Here is a 13,491-nt window from a genome sequence, read left to right on the forward strand (position 1 = left end):
ACCATCTGCTCCTTCAGCTATGTCAGGGTGTAAAAGGAGGCATGGCTGGAGTGCTGTTAAGCACCTTCTAATCTTGGCAGATGTCATGGCCTCTGAGAGCCACAGACCTGACTTTTCTGTATAATGTCAGAGGCAAAGCCAGCTTGAGAATCAGGACACTACAATCAGCTCAGTAAACAATGAACACTGGCCAGAACCTGGTCCTATATTAATATACATAATCCATCTAGGTTTCATTAGTGTACCATGGGAACTTATTTTGCCTAAAGAAGAAATTGTTACTCACCTTGTGCAGTAACATCTGTTCTTCGAGATGTGTGTCCCCGTGGGTGCTCCACTACAGGTGTCGGGCTCGTCCCGGCACCACAATCTGGAAAGTTTTCACCAGCAGTAGCCCCCTCCGGAGGACTGCGCATGCTCAAAGTGCCCTGCGGTGTTCGCGCCTTTTCTGCGTCGCGCGGTCCGACGCGCTAGTTCCTCCTAGCCGGAACATCTGAAAAAGAGGAAGACAAGAGCTCCGAAGCAGGGAGGAGGGTGGGTCGTGGAGCACCCACGGGGACACACATCTCGAAGAACAGATGTTACTGCACAAGGTGAGTAACAATTTCTTCTTCTTCGAGTGATGTCCCCGTGAGTGCTCCACTACAGGTGAGTATGAAGCAGTCACCCTGACAGTTGATCGTGCTTCAGAATTATTTGTGCACAGATGAAAGGACTGCCTGAGCGACTGCTACGTCCACAACTCTGAGATGGTCAAGGGCATAGTGTTGAGCAAACGTGGATGACGACGACCAGGTCGCTGCATGGCATATGTCACGTAAGGGAACGTTCTTCAGGAATGCTGTGGAGGCAGCCATGCTCCTGGTTGAGTGTGCTATTGGTGGACGGGGTAGGGTCCTGCCCCTAAGGGTGTAACAGCGAGAGATACAGTTAACAATATGGGACGATATGCGTTGTGATGATAGCTGATGACCTTTAGAACGGGTCGCCACTGATAATAGCAATCCCTTGGGACGTGTTCTGTCCAAGTAGAATGCCAGCGCCCTTCTGACGTCTAATGTATGCAGGCGCACTTCCCTCAGGTGTAGCATGTGGTAGGGTAAAAGGTAGGAAAAACCATAGGCTCGTTGATGTGGAATGATGAATTAACTTTTGGCACGAAGGCGGGGTGACATCTCAGGGAGACACTGTGTTGAGTGAATATTGTGTAGGGAGGATCAGCGGAGAGTGCTGCGAGCTCAGAAACTCGACGGGCCGAAGTGATCGCAAGGAGAAAGGCAAATTTGATAGTGAGAGTTTGTAAATCACAAGTTGCGAGGAGTTCAAATGGTGGGCAAGTAAGAGTATCCAGTACGAAGGTAAGGTCCCAAGGTTCTGCGATAGGCCTGTGTGGTGGGTAAAGATTAGAAATACCCTTAAAGAATCTCTTCGTGAGTGGGTGTGAGAAGATGGAAAAACCTTCTATCGGAGTGTGAAAGGCCAAAATCTCTGCCAGATGCACTCTTAGGGAAGCAACCCCCAAGCCCTGCGAATGTAAGTGAAGCATATAGTCTAGGATGCATTGGATATGTGCCTTGGGAGGATCAATGGTCTGCAATTGGCACCAAGCATAGAAGCGACGCCACTTATAGAGGTAAGATTTCTGAGTGCTCTGGCGTCTGCTTTGTACCAGTACATCTCTGACTGCCTGGGAGCAGGTCAGCTCTAGGCCTTGGAGCCAGTTAGGAGCCAAGCTGTCAGGTGCAAATGATCGATGTTTGGATGGAGAAGATTGCCGCGTTGCTGCGAGAGCAGGTTGCTCAGCTGTGGAAGTCGTTGAGATCGGCATATTGACATCTGCATGAGCTGCGTCAGCCAGGTTTGGCGAGGCCAAAAGGGAGCCACCAGGATTACTGTCGCTGCGTTGGATAGTATTTTCCCTATCACTCGGGGTATCAGGGAGATTGGGGGAAAGGCGTATAGGAGATGATATGTCCCCCAATTGAGCAGGAAGGCATCTCCCTTTGATTGCTTGCCTATGCCCCCTTTGAGCAGTAACAGCGACACTTCTTGTTGTCATGAGTGGCAAAGAGGTCGATTTCTGCATATCCACACCGTAGAAAAAGATCGTGGGATACGTAATCGAGGAGTTCCCATTCGTGTTGGGATTGGAAGGATCTGCTGAGTGCGTCCACAATGGTATTGATCCTGCTGCGGACGTAGGAGGCTGTGAGCGTGACGTTGTGGCGAATCGCCCAATTCCAAAGGCGTACCGATTCCGCACACAAAGTTCTGTATCTGGCTCCGCCTTGTCGATTGATATAGTACACGGTGCATATGTTGGCCGTGAGGACCTGAAGTGTGGTTCCCTGGATCTGGTGGACAAAGTGGCGGCAAGCGTTGAAAACCGCTCTGAGCTCCAGGAAATTTATATGGAGTAGGGATTCCTGGTGGGACCACAAGCCTTGAACCCGATGTTGTAGTGTATGTGCTCCCCAGCCTACATGGGACGTGTCCCTGGTAAGCTGGATTGACGGGGATTGAGCACGAAAGGGGATACCGGCAAGAGTATTGGCAGGATGGAGCCACCACGCAAGCGAGTCCTTGACATGGGTCGGAAGAGGCATGAGTGTGTGGACATTGGTAATACCGGGTTTGTATGTTGCGAGAAGCCAACGTTGCAGGCACCGCATACGAAGGCGAGCGTGCGCTATGATGTATGCAGTAGGGGCCATGTGGCCTAACAGCTTCAGGAAGGTAAGGCACGAGACTTCCGGAGCAGTAAGTAAGACGTTCGCTAGGTCTCGGATGGCGTCGGCTCTGTCCAGGGGTAGGTACGCCATAGCGGTTATAGAGTTCAGTGTGGCTCCAATTAATTCGATGGCTTGCATGGGAACCAGAGAAGATTTTGGGAGATTGATGATTAGTCCAAGAGTCTCGAAAATACCTCTTGTAACTGTAACTGCGGCCTCCGTCTCTTGTATGGAAGGGCCTGTGAGGAGGCAGTCGTCGAGATAGGGAAAGATGGTAATGCCGGCCCGACGAAGGTACGCAGCTATGACTGCCAGGGTTTTTGAGAACACTCTTGGGGCTGCAGAGAGGCCAAAGGGGAGCACCGCATATTGATAATGATCGTTGCCTACAGTAAAGCGTAGAAATCTCCTGTGAGCTGGATGGACGGCAATATGGATATATGCGTCCTGGAGGTCGAGGGACGCGAACCAATCCCCTTTGTGTAGCGCTGGGATGATGGAGCCCAAAGTAACCATTTTGAATTTTTGTTTTCGCAGGTGGCGGTTGAGGCCGCAAAGATCCAGGATCGGTCTCCATCCGCTGGACTTCTTCTCGGTGAGGAAGTACCGGGAATAGAAACCTCTGCCTCGGAACTCGGGGGGAACTTCTTCTACCGCTCCAATGGTAAGTAGGTGCATGACCTCCTGACACAATAGAAGATCGTGAGAGGGGTCCCTGAAAAGGGACAGGGATGGGGAGTTGGAGGGAGGTAGAGTAGAGAAGGGAAAGGTGAGTCCAGAGGTTACGATCTCCCTGACCCAACGGTCCGTGGTGATGGCGAACCAGCAGTGGCAATAAGGGTTCAGGCGGCGGTGGAAAAGCTTGGTTACTCGCGATGAAGGCTCCAATAGGGGGATGGTGCGCAGACCCTCGACAAGGGCGTCAAACCTGTTGCCGAGGTTGTTGGTGACTCTGCTGCTTATTAGGTTGCTGGCGGCAACGTTGGGGGCGCTGCCTTTGTTTCTGTTGGTCGTAGGGCCTTAAGCATTGGGTGGAATAAGAGGAAGAAGGCCTTTGTTTGTTATATGGCCATGCCCTCCTGCTCCTGAAAGGCGGAGTGTATATCCCGAGGGTCCTTAGAGTAGTTCGGGAGTCTTTTCCAGAATGGAACACCTGGTCAGTGTTCTGGGCAAACAAGGAAGCTCAATCAAATGGAAGGTCCTCCACCTTGGGTTGTAGATCTTTTGGTACTGAAGCAAGGTGGAGCCAAGAGGCATGTCGCATGACGACCAATGTCGCCGTAGTGCGGGAGGCCAAGTCGGCAATATCCAGCGATATCTGGAGTGCATTACGGGCTGTTGTATAACCCTCCTGCATGATAGATTTCAGTATGTCCTGCTTGGAGCCTGGTAGGTGTTGAATTAGAGGCACCAACTTCGAGTAATTATCAAAGTCGTGATTGGTGAGTTGGGCGGAATAATTGGCCATCCTCAATGTGGCTGTGGCCGAGGAATATACCTTCCTCCCGAGCAAATCCAGGTGCTTGGATTCCTTGTCCGCGGCAGAGTTCCTTGATTGTGCAGACTTCGCCCTTTGCTGAGCTGCGTCGACGACGATGGAATTTGGAGTGGGGTGCGAAAAAGAAATTCTGCGTCTTTGGAGTCAATAAAGTACTTCTTGTCTATGCGTTTGTTGGTAGAAGGTACAGATGCTGGGGTCTACCAGATGTCGTTAGCTATCTCAAGGATCACGGCATCAAAAGGGAGAGCGAGTTTCGGCTTATTAGAGTGTTGTAGATTTCTGAGAAGGGCATGTTGCTTCTGAGGCACCTTGGAGGTACGCAGATTTTGAGAATATGCTACCCGCTTAAAAAGTTCATGGAATTGATTGTAATCATCCACAAGCACGGGTTCATCGTTAAAAACCGCGTCATCTGGGGAAGAGGAAGAAACATCTGTTGGAGAAGCTGCAGGTTGTTGCTCTGTGACGGGTGACTGAGTGATGTCACTGTGCGGGACCGAAGCTGTTAACTCATCCCCAGTAGGTGTTGGAGGACGTTGAGCCAGCGGGATAGAGTCCTGGGTCGTTGGCCGTGGTGAGTATAATTGGCGTCGCTCTTGAGACAAGGTTGGTGAGTGCCTCGTGAAAGAACATGAACGATCACGATGGGGCGAGGTATAGCCACGATAATGAGAGTCGTGGTGTGAATATTGCGGTAAGAAGCGGCGCTCCTCTGACGATAGTAGCGGGAGCGAGGAGGAGATCTCGGAGATCGTGAGCGATGCGAATGTTGACAGGGATCTCGAGTAGTATGCGCGGTGGTAACGTGGCGGTGTAATAGAGCACCTTGAGGATCTGTAATAACGGTGTATGGAAGAATAGCCGTAATGGTGGTCTCATCGTCTCTGGTAGGGTGAGAGTGATGGCTCAGGGGAAAAAGCCACCCTGTAGGGAGTGGGGGAAGGCATACGGGGATGGTGCGTCTTCCTTTGCGCCTTAGTGGGTACCCCCGTGGATGGGGGAGCCACGGGAATCGAAACGACCGAGGCCGAGTCAGAAGCCTCCTCCAGGCAGTGTGGAGATGGTGGCGCCGTTTCATCCCCCGAGTTTTGGTGTCTCGGTGCCACAGGAGCCGGCGCCGAGATAACTGACTGTGCAGGTCGGGCAGCACACAGTGTGTGTTCCACGCGGGCCGTTGCAGACGTGCCCTGTATGTGAGGCAAAGCTGCATCCCCAGGTCTCGAAGGAGGCTGGGTTGCCGTCGAGTCCTTTCCTGGTGCCGGCTCCTTAGACTTCGGTGCCGGCTTAGACTTCGGTGCCAGCTTAGACTTCGGTGCCGGGTCGGCTCTTGGTGCCGGTTCCGGCCTGGAAGCGTGCTGAGGTGCCGCATGGGACAACGGTGCTGGGTGTCTCGGTGCCGAAGACCGCACCGTGTCTGGTTGCGGTGCCGTGCGGAGGCTCGGTGCCACGGATGACGGTGTCGATTCCAGATGGCCTGACGTGGCTGAGCACACTGAAAGTGCGGGACTGGGTGCTGAGGTACTACGGGCTTTGGCTGACTTGTCCACTACCCATTTGGGAGGGAAGCCCAATGAGTCCCGTGCCTCTCCTTCAGCCCGTTCTCCTGACGACAGGGGCTGAAGCGCCTTATTGAAGAGTAACATCTTCAGGCGCATTTCTCTGTCCTGTCTCGCCCAGGCAGTCAACTTCGAACAGTGACCGCATTTCTGGGGAATGTGGCCCTCTCCCAGGCAGCGGATACAGCAGGAGTGGCCGTCTGAGGCCGGCATGGCATTGGCGCACGAAGCGCATTTCTTAAAGCCGGGGGAACCGGGCATGCTTAATGCGGAGGTCCCTGAGGGAAAAGAAGAACTTGAGGGGCTGGTCGAAGTGGCCCTCAGAGGTTGTAACGGCAAGAGAACAATAATTTTTTTTAAAACTATGAACTAACTAACTAACTAAGATAACTAACTAACTATGAGGGAAGGGGCTAACTGGGAAGGAACAAACGAATTAACAACACGATTTCTCCTCAGAGGGGAGCGTGTTCCAAGTCCGTCTGCGGCCGTGGACGGTTAGGAGGAACTGGCGCGTCAGACCGCGCGACGCAGAAAAGGCGCGAACGCCACAGGACACTTTGCGCATGTGCGGTCCTCCGGAGGGGGCTACTGCTGGCGAAAACTTTCCGGATTGCAGCGCCGGGACGAGCCCGACACCTGTAGTGGAGCACCCACGGGGACATCACTCGAAGAAGAATAACTGGGAAATAGAGCATAAGGCCAACCTTTTCACATGGGTCCACTAATTTTGGATACTCAATTTGAGACACCTTGGACTTTTCAAAAGTATTGGGAACTCACAACTCCAGAGGAAGTCAATGGGCGTTACAAGTACTCAACACTTCTGATAATCAGACCCTAGAAGTCTGAAGCTAAATATCCCAAAGTCATCTAAAATCACAAGATATGTTGAATTTTTTGGCCTTAGTGACTTGCCTAAGTTCACAGAAGTTTTTAGAATCAGGAACAGAATTGGACTTTCTTGGCTCCCAAACCTGTTTTCAAACCACAAAACTATAACCTTTACTTTAGAAGCAGGAAACTTGGGCAATTTTTATATTACTTTTTTTCTTAAAATACATTAATGTTATATTTTGTATCTAGAAATGGATGAATCTCTGAACAGGAATCTTCACTAATGTTTGTTTCTACTGTTTAATTTGAAGCTGTATAAACATGCTAAGAATTCATTGTACTGCAGGAAATATCACACTAATGCTATCATTCAGTTATACATTTCAACTTCCAAGAAACAAATATATTTTAATTTAGAATACAGGCAGTCCCCGGGTTACGTACAAGATAGGGACTGTAGGTTTGTTCTTAAGTTGAATCTGTATGTAAGTTGGAACTGGCGTCCAGATTCAGCCGCTGCTGAAACTGACCGCCAGTTCTGACTTACATACAGATTCAACTTAAGAACCCCAAGCTTCCCCAAGTCAGCTGCTGCTGAAACTGATCAGCGGCTGATTCCAGGAAGCCTGGGGCAGAGCAACTCTGCCTCGGGCTTCCTGTAGTCAGCGCTGGTCAGTTTCAGCAGCGGCTGACTTGGGGACGCCTGGGGCAGAGCAGCTGGGGTGCTGCTGGGTTGCTCCAGTAGCACCGCTACTCGGCGCTACTGGACCAACCCAGCAGCACCCCAGCTGCTCTGCCCCAGGCGTCCTGATTCAGCCACTGCTGAAACTGACCAGCAGCGGCTGAATCAGGACCTGGGGCAGAGCAGCTGGGGTGCTGCCGGATTGGTCCAGTAGTGCCCAGAGCTGCGCTGCAGGACCAATCGGCAGCGCCCCAGCTGCTCTGCCCCAGGGTCCAAAACGAAAGCCTGGTCTGCTGGGGGGGGGCACACTAGCTGTGCCCCCCCCCCCCCCAGCAGACCAGGAACACGGGGCGCAGAGCCGCAGTGGCAGCGGGGTGCCGCGCCTCTGAGGCTTTGCTCTGGCAAAGTCTCAGAGGCGCGGGACCCCGCCGCTGCTGCGGGTTCAGTCCCGGTGCCTGTGGTCTGCTGGAGACGGTCCCCAGCAGACCACAGGCACTGGGACTAAAGCGGCAGCAGCAGCGGGTTCCCGCGCTTCTGAGGCTTTGCTCTGGCAAAGCCTCAGAAGCGCGGGAACCCGCCCGGTGCCCCTGGTCTGCTGGAGACGGTCTCCAGCAGACCAGGGGCACCAGAGCAGCTTATGAACGGGGCTTTCTCGCCCCGGAGCTCGCAGGTAGCAATCCGCCACCTCGACCTCCGGGGCGAAAAAGCCCCATTCGTAAGTGCGGATCCGACATAAGTCGGATATGCGTAAGTCGGGGACTGCCTGTACACATATTCATGAATAGCTGTAAATTATCAGTAGGCTCATTAATAGTTAAGCTTTAGGAAGGGTTTCTGCTTGTGCAGTACAAACTTTAACCAATCCCCTTGCCATTTTTTCAGAAAGACCCCTACATTTGGGTTATGATTCTCTTTGTTTACCACCTCCATGAAAAAGCCTTCCTTTTAGCTATAACATTGTATAGCTAAATAAATTCCCTGGTCCCTATTCCAAATGGATAAATAGACACTGAAACTGAATAGTTTTTAAAAAGCAGTTGTGAAAATATGATGTACAGGTTACAGGACAAGCAGTCCCCGGGTTACGTACAAGATAGGGACTGTAGGTTTGTTCTTAAGTTGAATTTGTATGTAAGTCGGAACTGGTACATATTGTAGGGGAAACTCTAGCCAAACATTTCTCCAGAGCTCAGTTTTATTCTCCCACACCTCACTTCCCTCAGTCCTTTATTCTCAAGCTGAGGTGTCTGCTGAGAAAAGCCGCTCCGCGTCTCCCTGGTCTGCTGGGTGGGGTGCTAGCTTCGCGTCTCCCTGGTCTGCTAGGGGGAAAAGCAGCTAGTGTGGGGTTGCCTCACCCCGTTTGTAAGTAGGGATCCGATGTAAGTCGGATCCATGTAACCCGGGGACTGCCTGTACATGTTATTAAAAATATAATTCTAAATAATGAAGACATTTGATTTTTGGCTTACAGACCTTCTGCAGTTGAAACAATATACTTCATTTGTAGATGCATCTATGATTTCTACTTTTTCCAGAAACCAGCCACTTGCTATAGAAGAAAAAAAGAGAGCAAGTAGACATTTAATACAATTCAAATGCAAACAAAATATAGAAAAAAAGTTTCATTTTCCAGTCCATCTGTGATTCAGCACCATTGCATGGATCTAGTAAAAATAACAAGTCTGAAACATGGATAATTGAAGTTATTACCAACTTTTCTTCATTTTGAAGAAGATTCCTTCAAGACATTTTTGACAGAAAAAAAAGATAAGCTTTGATTACTCCTAAAATCTTTTTTTTCTTTTCAGCACTGAAAGGAGCAGTTAGTAAGTTAAATGAAGCAGAGTGCACAGCCATATGGCACAAGTTATTGAAATTAGATTTTACTGCTTATTTCCAGTGTGAAATGTTATCTAAGAACATAGTACATGGCTAATGTATTTTGATCTACATTAGCTGCCAACGTAATTTAAAAAAAATCTGAAAGAATTTGCAAGTGGAAAGAATCCATAAGGAAACATTGTTCTTAAGGGAAAACAGGGTTTTATGGTTGATTTTTTTTATTTTTAATGAATTTATCTGGATTTGTGAAAGCTAATTGGCTAGTATGAATGTTTCTTATATCAGCATGTTTTCAGATCCAATTCACAAAATAACCCTATCCAGGACAATACTTAAAGATGTGGTTAACTTGAAGTACGTACATAAGTCTGATTGAAGTCAATGGACCTACAGTGGAAGAAAGGGAGAGAGTAGGGATTTCATGATCTTCAGGAGTGAAGAACCCTGCCCAGTAGACTTTGAAAAGACATCTTTCACATTTTTATTTTGGAAGTTTTTGTCTATAAACAAACTAGTACCTTTCTGGAAAGTTTTGCCAAATGGAGAAATATCTGTGATCTTGCTCCACAGTTTACTTATGCCACAGCACTCTTTGTTTCATTTAATATTACAGTGTTCACAGTACTTTAACGGTAGTGAGTTCAGTACTGCTTTCTTAGGGTATGTCTACACTACCCTCCTAATTCGAACTAGGAGGGTAATGTAGGCATACTGCACTTGCAAATGAAGCCCGGGATTTGAATTTCCCGGGCTTCATTTGCATGAAGCCGGCCGGCGCCATTTTTAAATGCCGGCAGTTCGAACCCCGTGCCGCGCGGCTACACGCAGCACGGAGTAGCTAGTTCGGATTAGGAAGCCTAATCGTGGAATGAGGAGTACAGCTAGTTCGGATTAGGAAGCCTAATCCGAACTAGCTACTCCATGCTGCGGCACGGGGTTCGAACTGCCGGCATTTAAAAATGGCGCCGGCTGGCTTCATACAAATGAAGCCAGGGAAATTCAAATCCCAGGCTTCATTTGCAAGTGCGGTATGCCTACATTACCCTCCTAGTTCGAATTAGGAGGGTAGTGTAGACATACCCTAAGTGTTTGTTTGCTAGAAGTTGCATTTGACTGTAAAAAATATTTTGTGAATGCAGTTGGAAATCAATTAGAAAAATACTATTATTTGTTGAAAATGTATATTGACACCTCCGTGCGTAATTTGTGTGTGTTGGGGATAAGGCACAATATTTAATCTGTTTTGCAAAACTATGGAAAAAGTATAAAACAGGACAAAAAATTCTTTACAAAACAGAATCTTGCCTATTTGCATAAAAAGGTCAAAGCTTGCTAAAGTTTCTCATTGCTTATGAATGGTTATTAACTGATAACTACATAGGACCTAGGATGTAAGAATGCCAACATTCTGAGTTTCCAGTTCCCAAGTGTAACTTAGAAAAATAGTGATGTACTTTTGGCACTCCACTAATTAAATCTTCTGAATTGTTTCATATATCACAGATACTACTCATAAGATATGACATTTCCTATAAATCTCTGTGACTCAGCGTGTATTATGATTATTAAATCTCTCTCTCTCTCTCTCTCTCTCTCTCTCACACACACACACACACACACACACACACAGAAAGACATTGTTGCTGTCCTTAAGAGTTGACAGTTTGAGGCTTTATCTGTTATCCCTCAAACTCCAATTGACCTTAATGAGAGTCCCATGCTTGGGAGACTTGCGAAGTTGGGGACTATGTTAGACAATGTCAACAAATGTAAGACAGGACACTGCATGGCATGCATTTTAAAGGGGAGTGTGGGGTTACAGGTGACGTGCAGCAGAAAGGAAGTGTTCTCTCTGGAGCAGAGACAGTCTTTTAGTTCTGTGTAGGTACACTGCCTAGCACAGTGGGGTCCTGGACTAGGCCTGGGTTTCCTAGACACCATAGTAACATATGTAATAACAATCATCATCATAAGTATTGCTTGAAAAGAGTTGTAGGGAGTGATTTGAAGGACAAGAGTGAAGGAGTTAGGTGGATGACAATACAACAGCCATTCTGAGCACAGAGGTCAGTACTATGGAATGTGGGGTAAGAAGCAATGAGACAGAGAGCAAGGATAGACTTGTTGTGGTGATACTGGTCTGGGATTCAGAAGACCTGGATGCTGGATTCAATTTCTGGCTGTGTCACAGACTTGTGTGTGACCCTGTGTGAGTTCCCAGGCCCTTAGTTCGCTATCAGTAAATTGAAGAGAATAATCTTTCCTTTCCTTCCTCATGATACAATCAACATTTTTTGTTAGTCTCTAAGGTGCTGCAGAACTATTAGTTGTTTTTAATTTTTTTTCAGTTAGGGTACAGCTACACTGTGGTGGGGGGAGGGTTTCAAACAAAGTATGCAAATTGCACTCATATTTGCATATCTTCTTCCGATTTTTTTTCCAGAAGAGGATTTTCTGATATTTGGTCCATCTACAGAGGGCCAAATGTCAGGAAAAAAACCTTTTTTGGAAGGCCCCTGTACATGTTTTACAAGGAATAAGGGGATTTACAGACTAAGGGTATGTCTATATTACCACCCTAGTTCGAACTAGGGTGGTTAATGTAGTCATACGAACTTGCAAATGAAGCCTGGGATTTGAATTTCCCGGGCTTCATTTGCATGTTGCCGGGCACCGCCATTTTTAAATGTCCGCTAGTGCGGACTCCGTGCCCACAGCTACACGCGGCACGAACTAGGTAGTTCGGACTAGGCTTCCTAGTCCGAACTATCTGTACACCTGCAAATGAAGCCCGGGAAATTCAAATCCCGGGCTTCATTTGCAAGTTCGTATGACTACATTAACCATCCTAGTTCGAACTAGGGTGGTAGTGTAGACATACCCTAACACAGCTACCCCTTCCTTTCCTTTTCCAGACTTTTCTAGTTAGACTAAATTATGTGGGAAAGGATTAATTTCCTAGCCTCTAGTACAATAGTACCCCACGTTCTGTTGGGGTTTCTAAGCACCACTGTAACTGTATTAACAATAATAATAAATAAAAGGAATTTTAAGATGAAAGGTTGAAGGAGAGATTAAACAGTAATAGTAGAGTAGTGGGATTTAATTTATTATAGATATTTCAATAGATAATTTTTTAAACTTCCAAGTTAACCGTCAATCCAATTTGATGCATAATCACTGCAAAGTTTCCAGGTCATACAACTCACAAAAGAAATTGGGTGGGCTGTGACTGAGAGCAAAAAACTGTCCAACTTTGGAGTCAGCAGGAACTGCTGCCATCATCACAGATTGGTCCAGTGCTTCCTAGTTATGATAAACTTGTGACCTCTTCTAATGACCCATGTGTTCAAATAAATGTGAATTTTATTTGGCTTTCTGATTAAAGCATAGGAATCAATATTAATTAATTTCTCTCACACCAGATAAGTGAGTTTCAGCTAAGCAATCTGACCAGAGTATCTCAGTACAGATTTCTTAGATTCAAGTTATAGGGCATCTTCTGATTCCAATTGTATATTTCTGTTGTACTTTTTAAAGTTAACCGCCCCCCCCCCCAAAGCAATATATATTCAATACATTATATCCTGGGAGTATTTACTTCTTTAATGTTAAGTATCAGAGGGGTAGCCGTGTTAGTCTGAATCTGCAAAAGCGACGAGGAGTCCTGTGGCACCTTATAGACTAACTGAAGTGTAGGAGCATAAGCTTAGAAAGAAACCAACAGAACACCACTGGCCATCACCTACAGTCCCCAGCTAAAACCTCTCCAACGCATCATTAGTGATCTACAACCCATCCTGGACAATGATCCCTCGCTTTCACAGGCCTTGGGAGGTAGGCCGGTCCTTGCCCACAGACAACCCGCCAACCTGAAGCATATTCTTACCAGCAACTACACACCGCACCATAATAACTCAAACTCAGGAACCAATCCTTGCAACCAACCTCGGTGCCAACTCTGCCCACATATATACACCAGCAACACCATCTCAGGACCTAACCAGATCAGCCATACTGTCACTGGTACATTCTCCTGCACATCCACCAACGTAATATATGCCATCATGTGCCAACAATGCCCCACTGCTATATACATCGGCCAAACAGGACAGTCCCTACGTAAAAGAATCAATGGACACAAATCTGATATTAGGAATGGCAACATACAAAAACCTGTAGGGAACACTTCAATCTTCATGGACACACAATTGCAGATCTAAAAGTAGCCATCCTGCAGCAAAAAAACTTCAGGGCCAGACTTCAAAGAGAAACTGCTGAGCTACAGTTCATCTTTAAGTTTGACACAATCAACTCTGGATTAAACAAAGACTGTGAATG

General features: G+C 47.6%; 1 protein-coding gene across 2 annotated transcripts in view; it reads right to left on the bottom strand.

The window, feature by feature from the left end:
* RP1 (RP1 axonemal microtubule associated) overlaps positions 1 to 13,491 on the bottom strand; it is a 325,691-nt gene that overhangs the window by 4,401 nt on the left and 307,799 nt on the right. For both annotated transcript variants that reach the window (XM_075920696.2, XM_025183398.3), the window contains one exon: positions 8,782 to 8,857. In XM_075920696.2, the coding sequence (XP_075776811.2) occupies positions 8,782 to 8,857 (76 nt within the window). The remainder of the gene's footprint in view (positions 1 to 8,781; positions 8,858 to 13,491) is intronic.

Source organism: Pelodiscus sinensis, chromosome 2 (assembly GCF_052426305.1).
Source record: "Pelodiscus sinensis isolate ZL-2025 chromosome 2, ASM5242630v1, whole genome shotgun sequence".
Lineage (NCBI taxonomy): Eukaryota > Metazoa > Chordata > Testudines > Trionychidae > Pelodiscus > Pelodiscus sinensis.